Here is a 15,472-nt window from a genome sequence, read left to right as displayed (position 1 = left end):
CATTACATGTATTGATTTTTAGGTCATTGACAATGACAACCTTCTCCAGACATAGACTAGTGTATTTTTATTAGCTAATACTACAACATAACAGATCTAGTTAGGAAAAGAAGAAAACTATCTTTAGAAGAATAGAAAAAATAAGAAGATATGCTAATGGAATTATATCTCATATTATTGAATGATTAAAATTTCATAGAATTATAATTTATGCAATAGTAAACCACTATTAGTGAAAAAATTTATTTTCAAAACATAAATTGATTACAAGTCATAAATGCAAAGGTAACAAGCCACACACAATATTATTTTGAAGAAAATAATTGATTTAACTTTCCCTTAGTGGGGCATAAATTTAAAGATAACAAGCTACACACAAGATTGCAATTAGATCCAAAATTTACAAAGGAGATAGAGGAAAGAATCATATTTAGATCCATAATTTATAGAGAATAATTGATGCAAAAACCTAGTGGGAATAAAAATCCTCAAAATCTACAGTAATAAAGATGTAAAATAAATTCTCTTGCAATAAATAAAAGTGTGGACATCTCTTGATTGATAGTACTGCCATAGTGCCAAAATAAAGGACCCCTCTAAAAATAAGATAAAGTTGAGGATCAATCTGTACAAGTACTAACAAAAACCCTACCCAAATAATAAGAAGATGGAAAAAAAAGGAAAAACATCTATTAATCAAAGATTCATAAGACAAAAAGGAAAGATAAAACATATATTATTGGAGGATCAAAATGATGCATGGATTTGTATGAGTGATGCTAATGATACTACTTAACCATCCAAGACTAATTTCCTAGTGCAAAACACAAGTGTCAATTTTATATAAATCTAATCAAATATGGACCAAATAAGCATCAACATGAACTATTGAAACCCCTTCAAAAATATTGAATAAAGAGGCATAATAGGTTGACTAACATAGTGTCACTATAGAGGTATGAATGCAAGTCCCATATAATGAGAGCATTACCTTGGCCTATTGCAAGATGCATTTTTTGATTAAAGTTTTACCGTCAAGATTTTGGTCAATAAAAGCCTCTACTTGTGGGATTAATTAGAATATGTGGCCTCCATTGAAAATAAATATATGACATAGGAAGATAAAAGGGTAAAAAATCCCTTCCTTCAAGCTCTAATATATTGTGGCTTCAATTTTTTTAACTTTCTTTCCTGGTTCCTATTCTCGAAGAACATGCAAAATTTTGTAGCTAATGCTCAAATATAAATAATACATCTAGCTTAGAAAAGTGGACAACTACCTTTGCAAGAATACAAGAAATAAATAAAACTAGGTGGGAATTAGATATTTGATTATTCAATGATTACAATATTTATAGAAGAGCAATTTGTACAATAGTAAACCACCATTAGGAAGAGAAAATTGTGATGAAGACATAAATTGAACACAAGTTTCTTTAGTTGGAAATACATGTAGAGGAGATTGCGATGCTCTCCAAAATTTATGGAAGTCACACAAAGAGTCTTAGTCAGACCCATAAGATATAGACAATAACAATCTACAATGATAATTAGCCACTTCATACATCATTTTATTTGACAAACATTTTTGAATGATTAGACAACAAAAAAAGTTAGATATTAAATGGTAAATTTAGTAGACAGAGAGGATAAAAAGACAACAATAAAATTGTATTTTTAAAAATATCTACAATGGTCATGTTGCCCAAAATTCAAACAAATTTAACAAAGATATCATTCTCAAATGTATGCTTTAGAGACAAAAATATACATTAAATAATAAATTATTCTTTATAGAAATATGTTGGTCTATTTTGATCTCATATATTGTGAGCTAATATTTATTTAGTAGGAGGTGGATGGAGTAGAACTAAACATAAAAACTAATATAAAAATAATAAGAAAAAATATAGATTTTCTAAACCAGTCTACAATACATTATCTTCATTGATTAATTTAATTGAATTTTATTAAAAATATTTAGAATACTACAACATTGGACTTCCACTATGATCTACAATGATCAAAGAAAGATCTGATAGTTGTATCTTTACACTATAACCTTATTTATAGATGAGTTTGAACAATTTAGAAATCTACAATAATACATTCAATACCCATATCAATAATTTTGTTGTGGGTATTGTTGAATTGTGCTAAATTGTACTAGAAGATTCTATAATATGTAGGTAAAAATCTCAAAACTTCTAGTAGCCCATTATCACTAGTGCTTATGAAACTCCTTCGAACCATTTCATTTTAGTGGCCATGACTACAGGTTCCTCTTTTATAACATTACTCATCTTCAGCTACAACAAGGTCTTCTTAAACAACTTACCATTTCCTTTGAACAATTTTATATTTAGGAGGTATGTCATAAATGGTGGCAAGATTTCTTTGTCACAATGGGTGATAGGATATTCCACTCTTCCTATTAGTCATAAATGCTGCCGGGATCCTCTTTTTCCCATGTCTATCACAAATGGTGACAAGATCTCCAAATCTGTATTGTGATTTCACTTACAAATGTGGACAAAATGAGAAATGTCTATACAAGCATAAAATGGAAGTTGAATAGATAGTTTCTTAAATTAAATAATTAGATGAAAATTCAAATATAACTATGTTACAAATTTTTAATTAATTATTTATTATGAAAAACTATCTTGCCATGCATCCTTTTGATGTTTGTAATAGTAGACTATGCTAGATCTAATCGACATTTAATCGACATTCATGTGAATAATATTGATGTGGGTAGTAGTGGACTATGCTAGATGGCATAGTAGCTTCTATTTCTAATGGTGTGGTTGAAAATGGTCAGCGGTGGTCAGTGAAGAGATTGCAACATACAAACATTGGATTGTTATGCCAATCCGACATTTTTGGATGCCATAAAACTGGAAAATGATAATTGGTAGAAACCCTTATAAATGGCAGAAATCGGTTGCGAATTTGGAAAATATTTCTATGTTTGGTCAGGGTTTAAGATAAATGACAACAGTTGCAGGGATTTCATGGTTTTTGTGAAAAAGTTGGAAAGAATCAAAGTCGCAAACTGGATATCGTAGGAAAAAAGTTTTGAAAATGGTGGCAGACCACATTGATTATATGTTTCTTTTAATGCCTTAATCCACAATAATCTTGGTATTATGTGGGCTCTGACATGCCATTTTGCTATCCCTACAAGCTCATGAAATAATTATAAAACCTATATATTTCCCTAATACCAGCCATTGAAGAAGAAGGCTTGATTTCTTATATTCATAGAGTTTGATTTTGCATGTTCTACTATTGCCAGGTAGTGATGATCTTCCATCATCCCTAGGAATGAGACACAACAGAGTTTTCTTCGACCCCACAGATTGTTTTTGAAAGGAACAAAATTTCCACCTTTAGTTGATTATTTATCCTCCCTTCTCAAAACCCTATTGCCACAAGTAAGGTAGTTGAGCGTCTTATGGATAAGACAAAATCACTGTCATGTATTGAATTCGTTCCCAATATAGAGAAAATTCACTTTCCAAAAGATTCCGTTCATCCCTTGAAGCAATTTTAAGCCTGACTAAATGACCAGTTTGCTACTCTTAAGTATCAAAATCGTCGCTAGATAAGGGGGAGTTCGTTTCCATATTGTAAGGAAAAATCACTGCTATGGAAGAAAGAAATAGTGCAATAGTGCTTCTTAATATGACAAAAATTTGATGCCCACCTTTGAGAATTTAGATGCCTGGACCAAGTTGCTCTAATCTAAGATTTTCACAATTTATTTTTTATTAAAAGTGATAGTTAAAATAATTAGCTTTTTACATGTTACATAACATATTATATTTATTTTATAAATATATTTATTTTAATTGTAAACATATATTTAAATATTCTATAGTTAGAAATTATTTTATATTTTACTTAGCATAAAAATAATAATTTAAATTAAGAAAAATAGGTTTTATAGGGATCTTGAAACCCAAAAGTTATTACATAACAAAGGGCTGCAAATTAACAAAATGAGCCTAGCAACAGAACAATAGCCAACATAAAGGCCAAAACAAAAAAAAAAAAGGCGAAAAGCCAAAATGACAAAGAAATACAGAGGCTATAGAAACCAAGGACGAAACTTGAAAATTCTCACTTACTCCCCCACCTTCCTTTCGAGGTCCTAGATAGTCTCTGCCACTTCATAGGCTCTTTGATTCTCCTCTGCCATGAGCTCGTGGCTTTTTTTACAAGTATGATCTAAGTGGCTTTGGGTTATGTCCATTATGGTGTCCTCTTCCATCCTATCTTCAATGTTGTCCTTCTCATCCTTCTCCACGACAAAATCCCTGGCTTTTAGCTTACCACTAAGATTGACAATGTTTTCACTGAGAGAATTTAGAATAGTGAGCATCTGATTAGCCATGTTATAGTTGTAATTCTCCAAATTTTGCATCCTTTTTTCAACCAACCTTATTCAGTCCCCCTGGTCTGTCAGGATCCCTTGCTCATTCCTCTTCCCTTGGCTTTCCATCTATCCCATTCTATCTTTTACCTCCTCCAACTCATGACAAAGCCATTTAATAGATTAAAAGTTTTCAATCATGTTGTTTTTGGCATTATTGAGAAAATTCATGCCCCCTTCCCTCGCATTGTCTATGATGGCCACCAACACTAGTGATATTAGTTCTTCCAATGCGATCTTGTCCTCTTTTTCTTCAAGGATTTGAGGATTCATAATTTCTCTCACAATCCCCATTTTTGAGATTCTGGAATTGAAATTTCTCCAAGCCATATGCCTATCTTTTATGACAACCTCACCACTTCCCTCCTCCATATTCTCCTTTACCTACTCTTGTGGGGGAATGGGAAGGGGAGGGGGCATAGAGTTCTTTGGAGCCATATAATTTTTCCCCTCTAGAGGCATGTCCTCCTATTTATTCCTCTTCTTCTTCTTTTTGGGGTTAGCAGTTGGCTCCTTTGTAATCTCTACATCCTCCTCCTTTTTCTCATCCTCCGTATCCATATCTTCTCCTTCCTCATTGTACTCTTCTTCCCCCTAACTAGCTATTTTGGACACATGACCCCTAGGGCTTTTCCTGCAGGGAACTTTACTTGGAGCAGGAGTATCCTTGTCTCTTCCCCTAATTTTCTTCCTTGACGAATAATAATTATTGTTAAAAGTATGCAATATCAAAATTAAAATTAATGTCTAACCATGTTGAATACTAATATTGATATGGTCAATTTGATGAATTGCATTTTTTTTTTGAAAGGCATGAGAAGACTCGTTGATTATAACCTATTTAATATTCAAGAAGGAGGGGAGTGAATTGAAGGATTAGTAAAAATAGCTAGGTGTGTACCTATAGATTTGTAATCTAAGAAAAATGTTAACAAAAAATGGTCATAAGTGTAACTAGTTAATAATTAGGACAAATGATAGCAGTGAAAACCTATTTATATATAATTCAAAGAAAAGATAATTCATGACTTTGTGCAATTTGTAAATTTATTAAATTTTTTTTTATTTTTTCTTAATGTTCAATTTGTAAATATGCTTATCAATTTAGAATGTAAAATATATATTATATGTGTCATGTAATTATTTATAAAAAAAAGTTAGAAAGTAGTTTTTATTTTAAAATTACAACTGATGTCATGCAATAACTTTATTGATTGGTATGTTATATGATATTTAATGTGATTGAGTGCATCATAAATACAAAAGACAGTGTCTATTGGTACATGAGAAGGACTTAGGTCCACATATAGAAGAGAATGTCCATTAGGGAATGAATAGTGATGTAAAGAGCGCTAGCAAGATACAAATGGTGAGATAGAGTGTGACTAGGTAGATATATAAGGTGATATAGAGATAGGTTGAGAGGGAGCTACATACAGACAAATAGAGAGAAATATGTTTAGTCTGAAATAGAGAAGGACAGGGTAATGGTGAGATAATGTGAGGATATAAATAGCCATATAGACATAGGCAACATATAGGAGGAGAAAAAGAGTGGGAAGAATAAGGAGAGATGTAGAGGGAGAAATGAATAAAAAATGGTATACAAAATTGAGAGGGAAGGAGGGAGGATGATATGTAAGAAAATGGTGATATAGAGAGGGGTAGAGAGGGATGTAGGAGTGTACAGGGAAGAAATTATGGAGAGATATAAATATATAGCGATAAGGAAAAAGGGAAAAGATATATAAATATAAAGGTCTACAAAGAGGAGAAATATTTGTCTAGATATAAAGTGGGCGTGAAGAAGAGAGAGGTAAATTTAAAGATGGAGTTAGATGTGTATGTGTGTGTACACACGCGCATGCACACACACACACACACACACACACACACACACACACACACACACACACACACACATATACATATAGACACATACATATATATCCATATTTGATTAGTTATAAATAATCATAGTTTAATAAAATATTTTAATTTTTCTAAAATTAATACATACACTGTAATAACATGTATTAAGATAAATCACTTGAGTAAATCAAAATATTTAATGATTAAAAAATAGTCATTTTCATAAATTTCACACCACAATTAGTATTTTCCATCTATATATGTGAAAAATATATAACTTTCATGTTATAAATATTTCATACTGATTACGCAATGGCATTTTTTTATTTTTGTAGATTAAAATTATTTGGTTGTAGAGACTTAGTCTTACATGATGATGAAGAATAAAGAGGAAAGAGCAAGGAGAAGGAGAAGCCCAAGAAAGAGGAGAAGAGGAAGATGAAGTGGAAGAAGAAAAATAAAGAGCATAAGGAAAAGAATAAGAAGGAGGAGGATAGGGGGTGTGCAAGGAGTGGGACAAAAAGAAGCATACCTCATAATGTGTATTCAATAGTTAAGGATTGTAGAAATACAAGTAGAAGGACACTTATGTTGACTTTCATCATTTTAAATTTGGATAAGGGTCATGCATCTAGAACATACATGTTTTATTTACTTCCAAAAAAATGTAGTGAAATCAGTCTCAACATCTATTTGAAGTAGATCTTAAATTGGAGATATGCACTTATTTTTCTCAAGATAACCAGTTTTACTTTTAGATCATTATGTACTCACTCATTATTCTCTATGATTTTTCCTATTTTATCACACAATCACAATAGAAAAAATAATAAGATAAAGAAAAAATGATATATAAAAGAACAAAAAAAAAAGAGATAATAAATAACATAATCAATAGTATACAAGACTATCAACTTTAACCCTTTCACCCTTAAAAAATGAAAGTGCTAATTATACTGTTCCTTTCTAAGGCGAAATTCAAATAAGTTCAACAAACTATAGCCAGATATATTTGTCGCCACAAAATAAACTGGCATATTATTATGAACTCAAATCAAAAGCTACATTACGTTGAAAGAGCATACACAGTGATCGGACTTCTCACAGCGTAGTTCCCGTAGCTCCATGTTAAGGCCCCTGAAAGCAATGTGTCGTTATCTAGTGACCCACCTTCAATCGTAACATTATATGAGAGCTTCTGGTTTAGAGAGGAAAATGATAATGTCTCCGGTTCCACTGTCACATTGATTACAGATGGTGCACTTACAGTGGCCTTGTATTCACTTTCTGCACTTCCTACATTGGTAACGGTTCTAGGAAATACAGCCTGAAAATTCTTTCCGGGGGAAGTGAAAACCATTATTGTAGGGTAGTTTAGTTCTCGTGCACCATTTTTAGACGGTTTGATAAGCTCACAACTGCTCGAGTCTCCTGTCACCAAACGCAAGCTGGTATCATTGTAACCTTCCCTGCAAAGCATATCAATGTAATCATCTACATCTGTGTCATAAACAAGCCCTGGATCGACTGCCTTCATTGGATTGATCTGGCCAGTCCCATACCCAAATTCTGCATCCGCATTCCCAGGCAATGTTTCATCCATTACAAATGCTGCATCACAAGTGAAGACTGTTAATTGATTTTCTTTTGCCAGAACTAATTGTAACTGAAAAGCTCCTTATTTAGTAGAGAGACATTCGAATGATCATGAAATACCTGTAGTCATAAGAGCTGATTTAATCGCAGGAGCCGACCAATTAGTATGATAAGACTTAACAAATCCTGCAGCCCCTGCAGCATGAGGGCATGACATTGATGTTCCTGATATTATATTAAAATCAGAAGCCCTTGTGTCTTCTGGATAACCAGTCAGAGATATATTTTTTGCCCAAGATGCCAGAATGTTCACCCCTGGTGCAGTGATGTCCGGCTGATAATACATATCCATTATATCGTATTACATTCCATTGAAGAAATCTAGTCTAAAACGGAGCTTCCAAAAGTTTTTAGGGTAGAGAGAAACAAAAAAATTTACTTTGTTTGTAATTAAAATTTTGTCCTTGAGAAAGAAAAAAAAATAGATACCTTGAGAATGTCCAGTGTGATTGGATTGTAGCCTCTGGAGGAGAAAGAAGCAACTATTGGAGCAGGTGCTTTTGGAGTTGTAGTTTTATGAATGTTTGCAACTGGAGAGCTGATTTGTAAATAAAATTAATAATTACTAGTTTCACATAGGTCACCGTATATTAATCTTCATTCTCAAATTACAAATTTGATGCAACTTACCTGGTTGAATTAATGTAAGACAACACGGCTAGCCCATTCTTAGTAGATACTATAGCCGCGGGATTTAACCATGTGTATGCTGTGTCATTATCCTTATCATAAATTATGATAACACCTGCACCGCCAGCTAGAAATACTGAATAATCTGGAAGAGTAGTACTGATTTGTAAATAGCAGACTACTATCTTCCCTTTCACTTTTGCTTGATCCAAAGAATCCAATTGACAGGCACTGAAGATTTCATAGAAACAACAAAATTCAGAACTCTGATAGAAGCCATAATGAAGTAAATAATTGTATTTTATATTTTTATGTCTTTATTAGCCATTTATGTTTCATTTGTTACCTAGAGTTATCTGATGTGAAACCTCCAGAAACATTAGCAACATCCCCTCCATATACCAAAGGATACCATTCTTGCTCCATCGAATATGTGTTTATGGAAATGCCCTGTAGAACATTATTTAAGTTAATGCAGTTAATTCAGTTGTTTAGAGTCAAGCTGATGTTACTATGATTGACTTTAATTGCTAACAATAAAGATTAAATTTCCACAATTCAGTAGTTGCAATTACAATGCATGGCTCTGGATTAGATTGTGTTAAGACTTTTGTCATTAATGTTTGATTCAAAAGATATTGCACACCCACCAAGAATTGAAATAAAATCAAAAAAATAATAAAAATCAAATAGAATAATAGAAAAGAGGACCCGCAAAGGAGACATACTATTCACAAATATATATATATATATATATATATATATGCGTGTGTGTGTGATTGCATCCAGATATTCACATATACATGTGTATAAGTACACATGTATCCTTATGAATATATACTTATATTTTAATTATGTGCTCAAATATGTGTGTGAGTGAGAATATGCGCATATGATCAAATGAATAAATAATAATATATAAATATTATATATAATGAATATTTTATATAAATAATATGTAATTGCAGCAATCAAATAGTTGTTCTGTGAAAACATTAATTTCTAATAAAGTTAATAATGTTAACACAATCTAATCCAAAAACCACACTGTAATTGTAACAATCAAATAGTTGCTAGATAAAAACATTAATTTTTCATAATAATAATAAATGTAATAATGTTAACACAATCTGATCCAGAAGCCACACTCTAATTGTAACAATCAAATGATTGTTAGGTAAAAACATTAATTTCTCATTATAATAAATGTTATGTTTCACCAAAAGTGCTTAATTCCATCTGTCAAAAATATTGTTTTCTTATACAAGAAATTTAAAATCAACTCCTACCTGTATGGAAATGTTGTTTCCCAGAAGAATTTCTGTGTCGAAACTGCGATCTATGGTACTTGCTGCGACAGATAGAGACCAGGGAGAAGTATTTAGAACAGATTCCCTGCGAGGTCCCGAATTTCCAGCTGAATTTGCTACGAGAATTCCCCTTTGCATAGCATGAAATGCTCCAATAGCAATGACATCTTCAAAGTAGTTGAGATCATGACCAATGCCAAGTGATACAGAAAGAACGTCCACTCTATCATAAATGGCATCATCAAAAGCTGCAAGAATATCTGCTTCAGAACAACCATCAGCCCAACAAACCTTGTACATAGCAACCCTTGCACCAGGGACTCCACCTCTACTGTCTCCTTGAGCAATACCATATAAACTTGCATTTTTAACAAAATTTCCAGCACATGTAGAGGACGTGTGCGTTCCATGGCCCTGTCCATCTCTTGGGGACAAGAAATCTCCTTCCGGATAGTCATTGGAGAAACTACGATAGAACTTTGCCCCAACAAGTTTTCTGCAAATTCAACGTACTAAATAGTTAGAATAAGTTTTCCAATGTATTAAAGAAAATTTATATATAGATTTATTCATATTAAACATGGGAAAAACTCTAATTTATTTTGTTTGTTTTAAGGAGGTGAAACTTTTTAGCTTAAACATATATAAGAAAGCATTGTAAAATAGTAACAAATCAAAGTTATTGAAATAATATTATAAAATTAGGAAATTTCTGTAAAATTTTAGGACAATTCTAATACATTTTGTGAAAGGTAGATGGATAAAATAAATTAAAATGAAAAAATATTCAATGTGCTGTGGTACAAGATGCCTCTATTTATAGGGGTTTTTGATTATTTCTGGAAACATCTAAATTAACAGACAAATAGACATTTCTAGAACTATCTAAAATAAATGACTTTTAGAACTTTACCTAATCTTATTCGTGAATCCAAGAATTTTTAGAATCCTCTATTATATTCTTACATTTCATTTAAGAAAAAAATTATACATTCCAACAAATTCTGCTCTTGCTAACAGTGTGATTGAAAAAATGTATACAAAAATAATGCGAGCAAATTTCTGCTCTTGCTAGAAGTGTGATTGAAAGCTACTTCAAATGATTGCTGGAAAGATAAAAAATGGAGTGCTACAGATAATGAGGGTTGCAAAATTTTGTTGTTTCATGTCAAATTAAACACAGAAGATTGTGTGACTTTTAATTGTTCCAATCAAAGTGAAAAATGAGGTCCTGTGTCAGAAATCATGGTACGGTAGCTGCAGAAGATTTCAGAGCTGTTGAGAGAAAGGCATCATAAAATGTCAGAGTCAAAACTATCAGCGAAAGAATGGGAGGCTAGTGGGAAAAGATTTTAAAGCTTCTTGTTTTTAAAGTTGAAGATCACCCCAGCTAATATCTCTCATTCAAGATTGAAATGAAAGCATTGGTCAATATTTTGTTTTAATTCTTTTGTTTTATTAAGTAAAGTTTTGAAATAAAAGAAAGATTAAAATTTATTCAAACAAGATTAAATATAGGGAAAAGATGGAACATATGATTTGTAGTTTTCTGATCAAATTATAATACAAATTTTAAAATTTGTAGGATATTTTTGTCTACTCCAAATGGGCAGTGGTATTCCAAAGGGGCAGTGGTCTTGTTGTTGGTAAGCCAACGGGTAGGTGTGAAAGAGGTGAACAGGCTGTTAGTTCTATTGATTTGCCACTTTGTTCTGATTAATTAAAGCAGAAGGGTCCGAATTCATATCTATAATTAATCGAAACAAGGAGGCAAAACAATAGAAAGATAGAGACTCTTTATTTTAGATAAGAAGACATAAACCAAAAAAAATCAATCCCACCCAAGATAAGCATGTAACCTACAATAATATTGATATTAACTCATTGTCTTACAATTCATTTCACAAGCCTCCAGTAATATTAATTCAATATATTGATCATAAAAGAAAATATTAATTGAACATATTGGTCATAAAATCAAGAAGCAGGAATGAGTCTAACTTGTTGCAAGCAGGGAAATCTGATGTTGTGTTGCAGCCACCTCTCCATTTGGAGGGAACGGGACCAAATCCTGTGTCGACAAAACTCTCTGACTCAGGCCATATTCCTACAACAGACCAACCATGTAAAATTAATGATCAAACCATTCTAGAATTGCTGTTTATCTTTCAGCGTGTTTCTAACTAATAGAAAGAAAATATTACAGCTCGGAGTCTTGTAAAATAGTTGTTTGGCTGTTGAAATCAAAGAATATTATTTTTATTCTAGTATTACTCCGGTATTGCTTTTACATTGTATCAACCTTTCGGAACAAATTAGATTGTTTAATGTCTACCAATATCTAAAGAGTTCACAAGAAAATCTAGTTTTAATAACACAGTACTTAGGACTAAAAAGTCTCACCTAAAATTAAAACAAAAAAGTAGACTTTAGAAAAACATTTTAAGCTTAAACATTGTTCATCTCACGTGTTTACCTGTGTCCAAAATTCCAATGATGATATCGCTCTGGTACTCCAAATTATTGGTTTGAGAAGATGCAGGAAAACCAATAAAATCCCATGATCTAGTTGTTAAGGGTATCAGCTTCTTGCTCTCAAACACAGAGACAACGCCATCCATATCTATAATTCAACAGTAAATAAATCTATATAAACAGTTCTTAAGAAAGGTAATCCTTAAACATCACATACTAAGAAAAAATGAAGTTGAAAACTATAAGTCGATTTTGACTATTTAATACTTTTAGTCTAGGAATCAAGCCTCAGTGCATAAAGTTTAAATCACTTGACACAAATATTTTCTTTCAAACATTATCTAGTTTACTTGAGAGTTGTTGGGCATGTGATGGAGAAAGCATAGCTGCAAACCCAAGAAAGCTCTTCCCATAACTATTCCTCAAAGACTCCTTTGCTCCCACTTTGCTGTCACCAATACAACAATTAAATCAGACATAACTTATCCTTTTATAACACCTATATATATATATATATATATATATATATATATATATATATATATATATATATATATATATATATATATATATATATATATATATATATATATATATATATATATAATTCCAAAACTCATGTGATTGATAGTTAAATTTTTAAGACTGACCCAGAAAAGAAAGTAGATTATAGTTAACATATAATAACCTTCCATATACGGATTCAAGCATTCCAAGATACCCAGAAGTGGCTGTTTCTTGAAAATTCTCATCACCATTTGATTGGGTAGCGCCCATGTAAACTACATAAAGCTTCTTTGACAGAAAATAAAATGTTACATTATTGACATGCTCTAGTTTTAGTTAAAGTTAATGATAATGATTATAGTGAATAAATACCTTCGTATCTAGCTCTTCAGATGCAGCTGTCCAGAGGTTTTGAACATCCAACGTTATAAAAACTAAAAACACCAAGAGAAGAAAATAATTCTTTCGCGGAGCTGCCATTGAAATACTTATTTTTGCATCAATAAAAACTCTCCTACAAGATTGTAGCGAAATGTTTCCTCATTTATTGAGGTCTTTGTTAGCTGTAGTTCTCTGTTAACTCCGACCTTTACTGTCGTAATTCAATCTTCTGTGATTGGAAACTAAAACGAAAAAGACAATCGGATTCATTGAATAAGTAGAGCGTAACATTACATTAAAGGCATCCAAGAAAACCTTATCAATCCAAACATAAGATCACATCTGTAATAAGATAAGCACATATAAACAAGCGAGGATTCAAAGCATACATAGTGAAGTTAAAAAATTAAGACAATATTTTATTATATAAAAAACGATGAAAATAAATTTATTGTTCTTTTTCATAGAAAATTACGTTTGTTGTCAAGCCCATAAGAAATGATGGATTGTCACTTTCGAAGAGAAATGGTGGCCATACATATAATATAGAAAATATATAATATGGTAAGCTGAACCATAAAAATAACTTCAATTTCAGTGTTTAATTGTTGTCTTTCTCTCTCTTTGTTTCAGATGCTTGAACCCTTTCGTGAGTCCTTTTCACCTCAACGTGTTTGTCTACTTTCTGGAGTCAAACTATTGGAGAATATCCTATGTAATAAATGTACTGTTCTGAAATCTTATTTACTATCAAACATCTCTTGGTGGTAAATATTTTGAGTTCCTGCTTGGATTTATAGTGGTATCTTTAATCAAACATTTTTCTTTATTTATTTTTAGATAATTAGCTTAGGTTTTAATTAATTGGAAAGGAAATTGTGAGTTTTGTAGAAAGCTTTCATTTCTGTTAATTAGATTTGAGAATACGAAAATATAGAAAAAAATTAAAGATTGGCATAAGATTGTAAAGAAGCTTTAGTGGTAGACGTGTTGGTCATTATATACTAAGTCTTGACTACATAAAAATTCTAGAGACTACAATGCAAGGGGCATACATGATAACCACCATTCTACATATTATGTAATCTAATTTAAAAGAACAAAATATTGGTGCCTACATAGCTAACTATTATGCAATCTAATTTAAAAGAACAAAATATTGGTGCCTATATAACTAACTCCATACATGTAGTTTATTGTGCGTGAGATAAATAAAACAATCTAGAAACAAACCAATGATGTAGTGATATTGACATGCATGAACACATGCATGTCTTCAATCTTCCCTTGCATGAACAATGAGAATGAGTTTGAGCTAATTCCTCACTGTAGTAAAATTGGTTGTAGTGAGAGCTTTGGTGAAGATATCAACAACTTGCTCAGAGGTTGGGAAAAGCTATAAATCTACTATACCATTGTAAATCAAATATAAATGAAGTGTATCTGGCAGATTTCAATGTGCTTCAATTTGGCATGAAACACTAGATTCTTGGTCATTACAATTGTTAATTATTGTTAGTTGGACAACTGTTATTTCTGACCTAGAAATAGCAGTAGTATTTATGGGTAGCTTGGACAGCTGTTCGTTCTTATCTATGAATAGCAATAGTATTTATGGGTGGTTTGGACAGCTGTTTGTCCACTTGCCAAGAATTAGTAAATGGTTATTATTTACTAATTTTAGAGATTCCCTTTTGGACACCTTGCAACCAATTCTATTATTGGTTGTCGAGTTGTCTTAATCTCAACCGTTGGTTTGATTTAATCTTGATCGTTGGTTTACCAATAGGAGTAGTATAAAAAGGGGCCATTGGGTCATTTGGATAAGAAGTTTTGGAAAAAAGTTTGCAGTGTTAGCAAACAGTCTTGCAGTGTTAGCAAGAGTGCAGTGTTAGCATGGGGATAGCAGTGGGGAATATCAGCAGGAGAAATTAGGAGGTTGTCGGAGTTTTGCCAGTGAGAGGTAAGGAATTTTGTATCTCTTGATTTGCTGAAGTTTAATATAATTCCTCATCTATAGAACTGGTTTTCCCTTAGGGGTTTTTCTAGGGACAATTTGTCCAAAAATATTGTGTTCATTGTGTTGCACATTTCTTTCTGTATTTTATAAGTGAAGTTGCAATTGTGTTATTTTTTGATATTAGCTGAGAATTTATTTTCAGCAATTTAATAATCGTTTGTGATAGGAGATTAATAATCA

General features: G+C 31.9%; 1 protein-coding gene across 1 annotated transcript in view; it reads right to left on the bottom strand.

Annotated features, from left to right (window-relative positions):
• The window catches only part of LOC149538198 (cucumisin-like), a 56,641-nt gene extending 43,474 nt beyond the window's left edge, over positions 1-13,167 (bottom strand). The window contains exons 1-10 of the mRNA XM_089802433.1: positions 13,073-13,167; positions 12,735-12,832; positions 12,386-12,532; positions 11,911-12,016; positions 9,889-10,405; positions 8,946-9,049; positions 8,600-8,830; positions 8,399-8,507; positions 8,030-8,243; positions 7,384-7,924 (exon numbers count right to left, since the gene is read on the bottom strand). Of these exons, the coding sequence (XP_089658559.1) occupies positions 7,384-7,924; positions 8,030-8,243; positions 8,399-8,507; positions 8,600-8,830; positions 8,946-9,049; positions 9,889-10,405; positions 11,911-12,016; positions 12,386-12,532; positions 12,735-12,832; positions 13,073-13,161 (2,156 nt within the window). The 5' untranslated portion in view covers positions 13,162-13,167. The remainder of the gene's footprint in view (positions 1-7,383; positions 7,925-8,029; positions 8,244-8,398; positions 8,508-8,599; positions 8,831-8,945; positions 9,050-9,888; positions 10,406-11,910; positions 12,017-12,385; positions 12,533-12,734; positions 12,833-13,072) is intronic.
• Between the last annotated feature and the right edge of the window lie 2,305 nt (positions 13,168-15,472).

Source organism: Cupressus sempervirens, chromosome 9 (assembly GCF_028749045.1).
Source record: "Cupressus sempervirens isolate cs-2001-9-10 chromosome 9, ASM2874904v1, whole genome shotgun sequence".
Taxonomy (NCBI): domain Eukaryota; kingdom Viridiplantae; phylum Streptophyta; class Pinopsida; order Cupressales; family Cupressaceae; genus Cupressus; species Cupressus sempervirens.
This window is presented reverse-complemented; position numbering and strand designations above follow the sequence as displayed.